The 15,246-nt window shown below is 43.5% G+C and overlaps 1 protein-coding gene across 1 annotated transcript in view; it reads left to right on the plus strand.

Moving 5' to 3' along the window:
- The window catches only part of LOC310799078 (RING finger protein 207-like), a gene marked incomplete at both ends in the record, with an annotated part of 49,519 nt that extends 34,558 nt beyond the window's left edge, over positions 1 to 14,961 (plus strand). The window contains 11 exon segments of the mRNA XM_083661640.1: positions 1,894 to 1,912; positions 1,915 to 1,944; positions 1,947 to 1,960; positions 2,471 to 2,539; positions 3,399 to 3,505; positions 10,474 to 10,675; positions 11,800 to 11,985; positions 12,757 to 12,808; positions 13,425 to 13,542; positions 14,105 to 14,197; positions 14,724 to 14,961. Coding sequence (XP_083517766.1) covers positions 1,894 to 1,912; positions 1,915 to 1,944; positions 1,947 to 1,960; positions 2,471 to 2,539; positions 3,399 to 3,505; positions 10,474 to 10,675; positions 11,800 to 11,985; positions 12,757 to 12,808; positions 13,425 to 13,542; positions 14,105 to 14,197; positions 14,724 to 14,961 — 1,128 coding nt within the window.
- Between the last annotated feature and the right edge of the window lie 285 nt (positions 14,962 to 15,246).

A 15,246-nucleotide genomic window follows, 5' to 3' on the forward strand; every position in this document is an offset into this window, starting at 1 on the left:
GAACAACTCACATGCCTAACTAATCCCTCTGGTTTCAGTAGTGCGCACATCAAACCTGTGTTCAGGCCAGGTGCCGGATACCAGTACATGTGGAGATAGAAGAGAGTGGATATACAGAATCCAGCTCCCAAAATCTATTGACTAGACAAAGTGACAGACTGGTCACCAGGCAAATGACTTGCATGACAGACAGAAAAAAAAGCTCCTCTAGTGTGAGACATTTGGATTTATACCATGTCCCCTACTGGTCTAAATGAGGAAACTGATATAAAACCTTTTAGTTTTAATATAATTTTCTCATTTGCTCTACTTTCCAGCATCCTAGAAACAGTCTTGTAATTGCTTTCTGCTTACACTATGAGGTTTTTAACTCACTATTATTCTTGAATGATACGTCATAAACACTTTGTTGTTTGTTGAGTCAAAATTAAATGAGATTCCGCGTGAAACAACCATTTAAATCCAGTATTTCGACAGCCAGCTGTTGAATTTACAGCAGTGTGTTTGATATTATTATCACGGTGCACCGCTTGCATGCGGTGAGCGCAAACAACATTGCAGAGACATGGATACCGAGTGAACAATTCCAGCGCACCTGGGAAGCAAACACGTGATGGAATACTCAAACTCCCGAGGTTCCTGTCCTCTCCTAAATTCGGCACAGTCTGTAGAAAGACTGGATTCACACGGTTGTTTCACGCATCATTTCAACACCTCCGGACAAACTACTGACATCCACAAGAGGAATATAAGATGTTGGTAAGACCTTGGTACCTCACATTACGGAGTGTGACCGAGGCCCAGAGCCAGAGGTGATGGACGAGGGAACACGAGGGGGCTAATATTTTAGCAGCATTTGTTTGGGGCCTGGTGCTAATTTTGGACCTTTGTTGTTTCAGAATCAGAATCAGAATTATTTTATTTGCCAAGGTATGTTTCCACATACTAGGAATTTGTCTTGGTGTGGTTGGTGCTCATGTAACATTGATAAGAACAAATATACGAGACCAAACAAATAAAATATAAGGATCTAAAGAGATTATAAAATATTTATAAAGGATTCAGATATACACAGTATTAACAGATATAAACAGTATTAACAGATGTAAAAATTCTTGACAGCTAGGTGAGGTAGCCTAAGTTTGCTGTTTGCCGAACATGTACAGGGTCAGGGTGCATCAGAGGTAGCAGCAGTAAATGAGCTTTCTGTCGACATGGTTTTGCACATAAGTGACAGAGTGATAAAATATGTACAATGATGAGGTGCATTTGTTGCTATGGGAGCTGTATTCCAGTGTGTGATATCCACTCTCTTCTAATCCCTATATGGGAACGATAAGTTACTATTCTATTCTATGCTTCTACTACTGCTACTCTTACTACTACTACTAATAACAACAATATCAAAATAATCATACCAATCATAATGATTATAATAGGTCATAGTTGTCAATACTAAACCCACAAACATAGTTAATGATGTCATAATCTATCATGATGCCAGCACCCTGCACATTACATTTCTACACTTTTGTTCATTCAGGCTATTGAGCCACGACACGACATGACACGACACGACACGACACGACATGACATGACACGACACGACACGACATGACATGACACGACACGACACGACACGACATGACATGACATGACAGGACACGTCATGAGATTTCATCTCAACAATACATATTGTCACGTTTTTGATATCGCGATATATTGTGGGACGATATATTGTGACATCACTAGTAATTACTGCAGGGTGGTTAATTGATTTCCCCACCATATTTTATTTTAAATTGGTCTGAACAGTACTTAATTAGTTAATTGATTTTATTGATTGCAGTCTTTTGCCTGCAGCTGACTTCTGTCTGTTTCTCATGTCCTAAGGTTCACCTTGTCACCTGCTCTGCTTCCTCAGCTCAGCCAACACCTTTGAGTTTTGGACATGGGCTACGTGAGTCTATTATGGTGTATTTGGAGATCCATGTCTGTCTACATCAGAGAGAACTTGGTTGGTGTCCCGGGTAAGTGCAGCGGGAGATTCCCAATTCCCAAGACACAATTGGCCGTGTCTGCGGGTGGGAAGCCGCATTAAGGGTATGTGTCCTGGTCGCTGCAATAGTGCCTCCTCTGGTCAGGGGGAGGGGAACTGGGGCGAATAGCGTGACCCTCCCCACGTGCTACGAACTGCTGCTGAAAACTCCTTGCTGTTAGGTGAAAAGAAGCATCTGGCGCCTGCACATGTATCAGAGGCAGCATGAGACTACAACTCTCCCAAACAATTCATACAATTTGGGAGAAAATTGGTGACTTGGTTTATTCTGCGTAAATTTTCTATTGCAGGAATGAAGTTACTATTAATATCTGGACTTGAGTTGTGCTTTGAATGGAGGCGGTCCATAATGCATCAGTAAGGTGAAAGGTCACTCAGTCACACCCTTGTTGGACACTCTTGCTCACACAGCAACTGATGGAGAGGCTGAAGAGGATCGTGAAGCTCCCTCGTCGACTGAGACCAGTGCAGAGCAGCAAAGTGAGTATGAACGAAGGACTGGGAAGGTGTTCAAAATGTATTCCCATATAGATTCAAACCATGATCTGCTTCACTTGTTCCTAATGCAGTTTCAGCTCTTTTCACCCGTGTGAAGTGGTCATGTTTTCATTTAGCATCTTTGGTTGTAAGCATCCATTGCTGTGGTGTTTCTGTACTGGACATACCACAGATCACCTGTCAGTGTGGCCAGCACTGTGATCCCGCCCCCACCCCACCATTTTCTGTGGATGAAGTTTGAGTCCCTGTAGGTGGCGCTCTTTTCTTTTGCCTGTGCAGCCTAGGTGGCTATCACTACTCATAACTACGCAGCCAGTTCTTCTATTAATTCCAACAAACTGCTGTTGCGACTTCTGATAACATAAAAGGTATACAATATATATATATATACGTATATAGCCTACAACTAGCCTGGGAAACCATGAACTCACATTCTATAAAAGAGCAAAACAGGAATGTACCGGTATTTATGTGAAGGGTTAGTGTGTTAGGGTCACAGATCATACTTTAAATCAAGTAGCAATCTCTTGAAATAAGAGGAATCACTCAATTTATTTGAGTAAATGCTTAAAATGGTTTATTTGCATGGGAAACAAGTGAAATTATTGCACCAATAGAGGGTATGCACTGATGTCACTTTCCCACCGGAACACACCCCCTCAATCGGGACTGAGTGGCAAAACATTCAGCAGGTTCCTCCCTGTTGTTTGGACTCACCCAGTAGTGACGTCTGCCTCTGTGATGTCATGTGCATACCCTCTATCAGCAGATTTTCTTCCCACTTAAAAAGGACATTATAGTCCCTCACCACTAGATTAAATGACCTGGTCTCTCCCATTAGATCAACACAGACTACCGCAGTGAGTTTGCCCGCTGTCTGGAACCCTTACTGCTGCTGGGCCAGCGCTGTGCTCCTTCAGTCAGTGGCTCCTCTGCTGTTACAGCCCGGTAAGGTAAGATCCTGCACCTCCACAGCACTGATCAGTCAGTCACTGCTGTTACAGGCCAGTGATCAGATGAGCTTGTTAAACAATGATTTCTTTTATTTGGATGATTACAAAAAACTTGAATTATGTTTTAGAAAAGGAGCATTTCATACAGCCAATTTTATTTCTAAAGCCTGGGAAAAGAGAAAAAATATGCTGTATATTTGATTTGAGTTCTGTAATGTGTATATTTACGTGCTACTTTCAGTTTAGCCACTACTGTTTACATTTGACCAATGGGATTTAAAAAAAATATAGCCTAATATAAATAAATGAATAATACAAATTAGTGTTATTAATTTAATTTCTCTCGAATATTCTAGAGGCAAAGGACAATTGTCTACCACTGATATTGTAGTTTAGGCCAAGACACAACATAGGCTCCTTGCTTTCCACCTCTCTACACCTCTTTTCTTCTCCATTTTGGCACTTTGCCTCAAACGTCCATTATTTCACTAGGATGAAATAATTACATTTTGGTGGTCAAAGGTCAAGGTCACTGTGACCTCATGAACGCCATTTTCAAGCTCGGTAACGGCGACTGAGTCGTATCTTCCCACTTAGCTTAGGCAGCTCTTGGTAAAGATCAACGTTTGTGATATGTGTGCCAGGGTCGATGTTGAGGGCATGCTTAAGCACCCGCGTGTAGCATCCATTTAGTCTGTTCTCCCTCTGTTGACTCAAGGTCCATGTTTCAGAGCCATAGATCAACACTGACTCCACAGATGCAGTGAACAGGGCAAGTTTGATTTTTCTAGAAAGGCCTGTCCTCCATATGTTATTCAGTGAGTGGAGAGCTTTCCAGGCCAGGGCCTTCCTGACCCTGATGTCCTTCTCTGTACTGGCCACCCATGCTCCTACTGTAGATACTTAAAGTCCTCCACCTTCTCCAGTGGATCCCCCGACAGAGTAGTGATGGGATTATCATCTCTGCTGTTTTGAGTTATGTACTGTGTTTTCTTTACGTTTATCCCAAGACCAACTACAGCACACTCTCTCTCCACTCGGTTCAAGAGTTCTTGGGCGTCTTTGATTTCATTTGATATTAACGCGATATCATCTGCGAAATCAAGATCGGTTAGTACTTGGGCCTGCAGGCGCCTACTCTGGCGTGGCTTGATGGTAAATCCAAGTTCATTCCCCTTGTCTCCAATGGCCTTCCTTAGTGCATAGTCCAGCACTATTATAAACAGATATGGTGCCAGTGTGTCTTCCTGTAGCACCCCTGTCTTGATTTGGAATTCTTCTGTTAATCCGTCCGGAGTTTGTACTCTTGCTCTGGTATTCATGTACATGTCAGATATCGCCTGGACTATTCGGGTAGGAATTCCGTAGGCAGTCAGGATTTTAATCATTTTCTGCCTGTTGATCGTGTCGAAGGCCTTTTTGAAGTCAACGAACACCATGACAGAGGGCAAGTTGTTCTTCCTGATCTCCTCAATGATTCTGCGGAGGGCAAGAACTTGAGCAGTTGTAGACCTTTTGGGTCGGAACCCATTTTGATTATTTCTCATGAAAGGTTCAAGCGCGGGGCGTATTCTGTTTAGGATTAGTCTGTTATATAGTTTCGCAATGACTGGTGCTAGACTAATTCCTCTATAGTTGTAACTTGTTAGGGTCAAGCATGTTACCAGACTTGAAGACAGGAATTATATTCATCAATGACCTTTGCTCAACCGTGTCCCTGTCCATGAGCGAGGAATTGCACATGTCCAGCAGAATGTCGTCCAGGTTCCATAGTTTCAGTACTTCTGGTGGGAAGATCTGGTCCTGCACTTTTCCCCACTTTTAGTTGCTGTTTGGCCCTATTGAATTATTTCGTGGTAAACAGACCATGGTAGATATTTACATCTTCAAGGACGGGGTCTATTTCCTCAAAGTTATTGTCCTCAGCCTCATCCCCCAGTAGATTTTTAAAAACCGCATAACCCAATGTATTTTTCTATTTCATTAATAAAAAAAAATCTAAAGCATGTTACTGGCTAAGATAACCATCTTATATTAGATGTATTTGTTATATTAGATTTTCAATGTGCATGCACATTGAAAATCTAATATAACAAATGCAATGGAATTATAGGCTACTTTTTATCGAATGCAAGCAAAATAAAAATAAAAATACAAAATAATCGGCATTGTATACCGGCCATCGGCCACCCTGCCCTCTAAATATCATGGATGGATTAGATAGATAGATAGGCTGGGGCGATTATTCCTGTATCGTCTTTCAGTGAAATCATATTGTGACATGAAGATATATAGTGTGACACATGTCTGCTGTCTAAATTGACGATGACAAGCAAATTTGACAAAAAAAAAGAAAAAAAGAAAATGAGGTAGGGTAGGAATATTATTTGAATATGTGTGTTTTGTTTGACATCACATCTTACCATTCAGTTCAATGAGATGAACATGCATTTGATTATTTAACGTGACTTTGCAGACATGAACCATATATCTTGATATATAGTGATATTGAGAAAAATCCTTACGATTATCACGATATTGATTTCGACCACATCGCCCAGCTCTACCTAGAAGTGAGGTGTTTCATTTAATTCACCTGCCATCTACCTGACAACAGCAAATCAATCAGGGAATACCGTGTGAATAAGTTGAGTTCTCCCTTGAGAAGGCTGCAAGGACAACTGGTGATATGACAAGCTAGAAGCTAGTCACAGATCTGAAGGTATAAATTCACTTTCTGTGTGTTCCTCTCCCATTGGAGACACAAGTGACACGCAGCACACACACTCCCCTGACCCATTTTCCACATCAATCTCTCCCAACTGTTCACAGGTCCGTAAAGCCCCCCCCCCCCCCCCCCCCCCCCCCCCATCCCATACTGACAGCTCTGCTTTCCAACTCGTCTCGCACCCCGCCAACGCAAGATGCGAAGTGGGCAGCGATTGGTGGCCGTCTGGCTGGCTGGCACTATTTTTATCATCATTTCACAGAAACTCTCCAGGATTCATCTGGAGAGGTTGGCACGCACCGGTGCCCGGAACCTTTTGTTCCAGGCCGCTGGTGATGTCACTGCTTCTTTAGCGCTGGCAAAGTGTGTCAGTGCCAGTGTGTGTGGATGCTCAGAGGATGAAGTGTGTATGGCGCTGTGAGACAGAGATGCACATTTTAGTTATACGTTCTGCTCTTGGATCAGGCAAGAAACCTGCAGGATTAAGAGCCTGCTTGCACCCAGGTAAAGACTTTTCTCATTTGAAGTAATTCCAACTTGATTTGCTTTTATACAGTAGAGAGAGAGAGAGGGGGGGGGGGGGGGGGGGACATGATGCCACGCATCATTCATGAGTGCATGACGCGTACCTTAACACAGTGGTTCTCAAAGTGGGATCCGGGGACCCCCCCAGGGATCCTTGAAGGGGTTCCAGGGGGTCCCCAGCAAAAAGGGGAATCATTTATTTTCAGTATAATTCCATCTATAAGTAACACAATGATAGAATGTAATAAAACATCTAAAAGCAGAACTCAGATGGGGGACCCTGGGACAAAACGTAAAAAAGTTTGAGAACCACAGAACCTGCATCACCACCTTCATTACCTTGTCTGCTTTTAGGGTGTGGGTGGTGTATAAAATTAAATCTAATTGAGTTATGCTGACTGTGGCTCCTTTGATGTTGTGTGAACTGCTTCAGTGGGGCAGTAGGATCAGCGGCACATTGCCAGCCTGGGTGTATACTGGCACATTGCCAGCCTGGGTGTATACTGGCACATTGCCAGCCTGGGTTTATACTGGCACATTGCCAGCCTGGGTGTATACTGGCATATTGCCAGCTTGGGTGTATACTGGCACATTGCCAGCCTGGGTTTATACTGGCACATTGCCAGCCTGGGTGTATACTGGCACATTGCCAGCCTGGGTGTATACTGGCATATTGCCAGTCTGGGTGTATACTGGCATATTGCCAGTCTGGGTGTATACTGGCATATTGCCAGTCTGGGTGTATACTGGCATATTGCCAGCCTGGGTGTATACTGGCATATTGCCAGTCTGGGTGTATACTGGCATATTGCCAGCCTGGGTGTATACTGGCATATTGCCAGCCTGGGTGTATACTGGCATATTGCCAGTCTGGGTGTATACTGGCATATTGCCAGTCTGGGTGTATACTGGCATATTGCCAGTCTGGGTGTATACTGGCATATTGCCAGCCTGGGTGTATACTGGCACATTGCCAGCCTGGGTGTATACTGGCATATTGCAAGTCTGGGTGTATACTGGCATATTGCCAGTCTGGGTGTATACTGGCATATTGCCAGTCTGGGTGTATACTGGCATATTGCCAGCCTGGGTGTATACTGGCATATTGCCAGTCTGGGTGTATACTGGCATATTGCCAGCCTGGGTGTATACTGGCATATTGCCAGCCTGGGTGTATACTGTCACCCATTCGTTTGTGGACTCCCGTTCTGAAGCCTCCAGTTTGGTGTTTTGGCAGCCATCTTGGTTCTCATGCAGATCGAATGAGACCAGGGGTTTCCCACAGAGCCACAGCTCCACCTGCTATTACTCTGTTATCGATGAGCTGCATGCGCGGTCACTGGACAGGTAGTCTCGCTGGCCAGCCTCTTCTCCCTTCCGTCCGAGGAGTCTGGCGCTGCAGGTCTCCATAACTGGGATAAACCCTCCCCTGCTCTCCCATTGGAGCGACTGTTTCAGTCGCTGCCGGATGTCCGCTCCCGGCTTATTACAAGCTCTGTCATTGGCTCCAACCATGTCAATCAGAGCGGCTTCCGCTCCCTCCTCCCTGTGTGTCGCTGTAAATAGTGCCCTCCCGCCGCAGTGAAAACAACAATGCTAACTAGCTAGCAAGCTAACGGCAGAAACCTACACGCTAGCTCGTTGCTACATGCTGAAAACGGCAAGTTGGATTGTTTGAAACTATTTTCCAAGGGCTGGCCAGCGAGACTACTGGACAGGTAACCTGTCAATCATGCCCAAAACATAGTCTTTTCTATCGGCTGTTTTACTCTTAATGGGTGAGTTGTATAAAAATTCACCCCCCGTGCAGTTGTCATGAAAGGAACTGCAGTTTTTGGCACTTGTGCGTTGGCTTCATCTGTGATCTGTCCAAGCCAAAACTCCCCCATCGGTGTGTATACCAGTATACTGTATGTATACTGTTGATACTGACAACCCTCCTCTTCAACTGTAGTCACCCGCCGATGCAGGATGCAGACTGGGCAGGGATTGGTTCCCGGCCAGCTGGCTTACCCTATTTTTATCAGACTTTCACAGAAGTGGCTTTGCAGCAGAGAAGTGGCACAGATATGTTGTTCCATACATGGCCCTGATGTCACTGCTTTAGCGCTGACATAGCCTTTAATTGGCTGTGTTGGGACACCGAGGGCAGAATGTATGGAAAGCTGAGAGGGACACACTTACACCGTAGCATTGCACAACTGCTCCGTTGGGGAAGTTATCCTGCGCTTAGGCATGAAAGCAGGAATAAGGGCCTAGCAGAACCCAGGTAATGAAGTGTGTTTTATCTAGTTGTGTGGCTGCAGACTGGACGTTCAGACTCTGGAAGGAGATGGTGTAGAGATGACATGTCCGTGGCCTTGGCCCTGGGGCAAAAAAATGAATAGAGTAATTATATTTCAGTGTTTGTGAAATTTGAACTCGATAGAGTTGTGCTGCTGTGTCTCCTTACTGTGTTGACCCATATAGATAACATGAGCTGTGATTCAATAGTGCTTTCTTGGATTGCAGTCGTTTTTCCACAATACATGCTTTGTGTGTCAATTGTAAACATCCAATGAATGGCTTTATCCTGTGCTGAGATTCAGCTTTGTCCAACCTCCAACTGAATCAGTCTGGCAAGTGAAAAGTAAAAGAAAAGTAAATTAAAAGTAAAAGAAGAATGTAAACGAAAAATATCACTTTTAGCCTCTTTACGAACCTTTTTCCTTTTTTTTTTAGATGAGTAATGCTCTTCTGAAAAGAAAAATTAAGTAGTGTAAAACAATAACAACAAATAAAAGCAGAAATGTAAGAAATGGGTTTATTTTCTATCCTGCACATGATTCTGTATTGGACCCTGACTGAATGCACTGAGAGGATGCTATGGAGACAGGGGGGGATCTGGCCTTAGATTGAAAGTCATGAGATTTGTTCCAGCAGACGACAAATTTGTATGGAATGACTGAATGGTTGTATCTTATTAAACCATATTTGCATTGAAAAGTCCTCGATATTTAGTTTGATCTAAGATATTAAATTGATACTGAGCTGATTTGTTCTGGCTTGACTTGGTGTTCTACATGCAATTGACTTGGTAGAATCTATATTAGAGTTCTCAGTTTTAGCCAGAGCCCGACAAAGGACCGACAAAGTTCGTAGGGTAGGTGCGAGCCGACAATTTACGCTAATTTGTCGGGTTGTGTAGGGCTCGGGCTGAAAACAAGAATGGTTGTGTGTATTACAGTGTGTGCGTATTACAGTATGTGTGTATTACAGTGTGTGTATTACAGTGTGTGTGTATTGCAGTATGTGTGTATTACAGTATGTGTGTATTACTGTGCGTGTATTGCAGTATTTGTGTATTACGGCGGGGGGATGGGGGGTGAGGTATGCTATCAAAGATAATGAGGTCAGAGAAGAAGACATGACAAGATGGAGATGACGATAAAAAATAAGTTAGCCACAGGAAGCCACAGGTGAATAGCCGCCTACTTTTTTTCCGGGTTTGGTTGTTCTCGGGCTCAGTATTGTAGGCTACATGATGATCTCAGGCGAGCTGGGGTCAACTTACTCTGGGTCGGTTCAGTTTGGGGTTGAATTTTCAGGCCGGTTGAGAACTCTAATCTACATTTAGACTTTGGACTTGAGCAAAGTTGACTTGTATGTTAGAAGCCCAGATGTTACGGGACAAGAAAGGAGATCCAGATGTTTTGTGTTCCTGACCTCAGGCTCCAGTCGCCTCTGTCCATGTCTTGCCGCTCCCCGTCTCTCAGTGACATGCCGCTGGGCTCGGTGCCGCTGGGCCCGGTGCCGCTGGGCTCGGGGCGACGGCCCACCTCCCACCGCTACATCTGCACCAAGGTTCTGCTGGCCGAGGGCGGGGTGACGCCCTTCGCAGAGCACTGCCGCAACTACGAGAACAGCTACAGGGTCAGTTCTGTCTGTGTGCCTATGTGTGTGACACAATTACTACAAGTAGCAAATAGTCAGGAGGAGTGCAAAAGTCAGGGCCATAAGCCTTAAATTCCTGTGACCTAACTGTTATGTACATACAGTAAGAGCAACGTTTTAGGAACATTTATAAAACAAGGATTTATGGATTAAAAAAAAGTATTTCATGTTTTAATTGAGGGCAATTAGAGTAAATAGAGGATGGTGTGTGGAAAGGTGAGCAGAAGTGTGAGACGTGGATGATTGTCTGATTGTGAAAGGACAAAGGCTCAATCCAAATGTACGGACTTCACTGGACCCACACTCCATCCAGTCCACAAGGGGCCTCATGCAGACTTTCTGCAGACTTACAGAGTCCGCTTAGGGTGCAGACTTCACCACACTTCACTGACTTAGTTACCCACAATTGATTGCAAAATGGATGTGACGACGTAGTTTTTCCCACTTGCTGAACAAAAAACAAAAACAAAAATTATTTATAGTGAATGTGTAAAACAACCACTTTATTAAAACATTACTTAAATCATGTAGGCCAGAAATATAATATTCAACCACATCATGACAGAAATATGTAGAAGTACAAGCCATAGAGGTGAGCAAAATGCGTGTTATTATTGTCGTCTTTAGGCATGTCTATCAGGGGCTTATTCACAGCCTTGCAGGCTTGCCATGACGTTGAACACATCACAGTACGTACGACTGAAATCTGCCAGTGCTCAGTCGAGTCACACAGGGCCAGAGGGTGGACAGAGGATTGGGCCAAAGATGCAACAACAAGAACTCAACTGGGAACTCATCTTCACCCTGTGCAGGGAACTCATCTTCACCCTGTGCAGTGGAACTCATCTTCACCCTGTGCAGTGGAACTCATCTTCACCCTGTGCAGTGGAACTCATCTTCACCCTGTGCAGTGGAACTCATCTTCACCCTGTGCAGTGGAACTCATCTTCACCCTGTGCAGTGGAACTCATCTTTACCCTGTGCAGTGGGCAAAATAGTTTTTCCATTCCCGGATCCAACCCAGCTGCCATCTGCACACCCATCAAATCTCTGCTGCGATGCTGAAAAGTGTCTCAACTGTTCTGTGATGGTTTTGTCTCCAGAGCCTCCAGACTGAGATCCAGAACCTGAAGGACCAGGTTCAGGAGCTGCACCGCGACCTGACCAAGCACCACTCCATCATCAACACAGACACCATGGGCGAGATCCTGGAGCGCTCGCTGCACATCGACAGCCAGATCGCCCAACAGCACTCCACTGTTCAGACCATGAGGGTCATGTTCGAGGAGGTGCGCCCGCCCTGCACCACTGCCATTAAAGGGATAGTTCACATGTTTTAAAGTCTAGCCCTATTTGCTACTTATCAATGATGATGTTGATTGGTAGAGTTCTTTCTCAGCACAATCCATGCTGTTCCTCATAGCAGCTCTGGAAAGTTGGGCAAAAACAAATGCAAGGTCAATGGGGTCACGCTCCTGTCTGTACCAGCTGACTGAGGCTCACTAAAATGTACTTTGTGTGACTGAGGATGACATTTCAGTGAGCCTCAGTCAGCTGGTACATACAGTACAGGAGTGTGACACCACTGACCTTGCATTTGTTTTTGCCCAACGTTCCAGAGCTACTATGAGGAACAGCATGGATTGTGCTGAGAAAGAACTGTCCAGCAGATACCTTCAAGAATGGCTTGCTAGAATTGTTTGCATTCACAAATGAAACCGATCAATCAATCCATCAAGCTAGTTTTCACCCACTAGCAATGCAAACATAACCCTGTTGTCGTGTGAAAACCTCATGCTCCTCGATGGGTTGAGAATATTCACCAAGCTAAAAAGAACAAGGCTGTTTTTCTTAGTTCCTGAAAAGCTGACATTTTGGAAATTCAAGGTTGTCACCCGACTGTGACGATAAGTATCACGGGGAAGCAAAATAGCAAACAAAATCTCATCATGTGAAGGTATCTCATGAATCAACTGAATGCATTTCACCTCATGAGAATAAGAGTAATATATATATTACTCTATATATATATATATATAATAACACGTCTTCCTTCCTAGATCTGGGACGAGACGTTTCAGAGGGTCACTAATGAACAGGAGATCTATGAAGGTGTGTTAACAATGACCCCCCCCCCAGAAAACAACAACAACAAGAAAACAAAACACACACAAAACCTGATTATTGTTTCTAATTCAACACCAAAACATGTAACTCCTTTAATGGCTATGATATACCTCTAAACTCTGATTCTCTGTTTCTCCATGTGAAACGATTGGAGAACCGTGTTCTCTCTCTGTCTCTCTCTCTCTCTCTCTCCATTCACTGCCATTGTATGGCAAAACAGGCAGAAGAATTTTGGTGGTACTCTTGTACAAATTGAAAAGTTTAATAAACAAGGAAAGCAATTCACTTAAAAACAATTCAGCAGAATGATTTTTTTGTTAATACACTATCAGAATCTTCCTTCCTTTATATGATAAAGTGTGATTTTCAGACCTGTTCCTCCGTACAATGGCAATGAATGTGAAAGAGAGAGAAAAAAATAAGCATAATTCTCCAGTTGTCTTTGCTGGACCAACAGATAACATAAAAGCAGATCTTTGGTGTTATATCATGGCCAGGAAGCTAAACAAACCAAGGTCCTACTGAAGTTCTACATCACTTTAAATGTGTTATTTTGATGTCCTGGCTTTTTGTCTCATTCTCTTCATCCACTTGTTTGCAGCCCAGCTTCATGACCTGCTGCAGCTGAAGCAGGAGAACTCGTACCTCACCACCATCGCCAGGCAGATCAGCCCCTACATCCTGTCCATCGCCAAGGTCAAAGAGCGCCTGGAGCCCAGGTGAGTGCTAGTCCCACTATCTATCTGCTGCCATGGATTTGTAGTGGAAGTGGAAGCGCTTGTTGCCTGCAATGTAGCTTTGATATCATATGATGATACGACTTCAAGAAGCATTGTACTGTATGGGGATGAATGATGTTTCCACTAAATGGCTTGCAGAGCAGAAGATTACAATATACACCATTGTTTGTCTTGAACATACTGTAGTTCAATACAAATATAGGTACAGTTTTATAGTTAAGTTATAGCCTGCTGCCAAATTGATTATTAATTATTTTTTTTTAATCCCCCCCCCCCCCCCCCCAAATAGGTGCCCTTAATTAATTAGAATTATTCATTCTTTAATGAGTTGATTTTTCTTTTCTTTTTGCCAATGCTTAGCATCATCGCACGAGTCTATGAAGCATTTCTTGTATTTATAAAACCCGCCTTGCTTTCTCTCTCAAGATGCATTGAACTAAGTGGAGTTTTAAACATAAATCTGTTAAATTATAAATGTTTACACCAGTTACAACCAAACATGATTATTAACATATTTGAACATGTTTTTTTCTCTCTCTAGGTTGCAGGAGCCTAAAGAGCAGCATGACGACCGCACAGAAACAATGCTGAAGATCTATGAGGACGGCACAGTGACTAAAGAAAACCAAGACAGGTGTTGACAAATACTGTATATCACAGTCATGTTTCTTTATTTTAATACACAAAGCATCACATGGAACACTTGTCATAAGCTTTCATAGCTACAGACTGTGTCACCATATTCATGTAGTGTATCTTTTACATTTGAAGAGTTGTATTGCAAAATGAATGAAATATCTGCCATTTGACAAAACTATAGATAGGCCTACTTTCTCTTTCAAAATAACTGACCTGAAAGTACAGCCCATTATGGAATATTTTTGAAAAGTTTCCCTAAATATTAAAATTTTTGAGGGTTTACAGATACATTTTTTCTTAATTTTTTTTAATAAATATGTGTATTGAAGGAGTGAAGCAACAGAACATATTACAGAAAGTGAAACAGTTTTCCATTTTCTTTGAAGAAATAAAACAAAATAAAAATAAAATATGACAAAATAAGAAAAGTAACAAAACAAAAACACCAGACAAAAGACAATTACTTTTTAATTAAAAATGTATGTGTTGGCGTGAAACCCTTGACTTATGTCCTGTCACAGTGACGACCAGACGAGTGCCGTGGACCAAGACAAGAAAAGCCGCCCATTGATGCTGGAGTCAGAGAGCAGACTTCCTGTGTCCAGGCAGGGGGAGGGGCCTCACAGAGACAGCCAGCCTGTGTCCAGGCAGGGGGAGGGGCCTCACAGAGACAGCCAGCCTGTGTCCAGGCAGGGGGAGGGGCCTCACAGAGACAGCCAGCCACAACGAGACGCAGCCTTCATTAACAACCTTGTTTGATTTCTCCAGAGACTTTTCAATATAGAGACACCTCAACTTCCAGTCTCTTTCTGTATCTGTTTTGCCACTGCCACGCCCCCTTAGGAGCCTGGTTAGCCAATGAAGTTTCATACCATTGACAGCCATTTAGGAGACCAGAAGAGTGCCATTTCTTACAATTGGTGGAGCCTGGAGTGGGGTGTCTCTAAATTATCCATCTCTGATTTCGCTCCCACAACTCCTCCTCCTCTTCCTTCTGCTTCATCAACCCAGTCACCAGAATAAAATGCTGCCATTTTATGCTTC

The sequence above is a fragment of the Poromitra crassiceps genome (genome assembly GCF_964638095.1).
Source record: "Poromitra crassiceps genome assembly, chromosome: 27".
Classification (NCBI taxonomy): Eukaryota; Metazoa; Chordata; class Actinopteri; order Beryciformes; family Melamphaidae; genus Poromitra; species Poromitra crassiceps.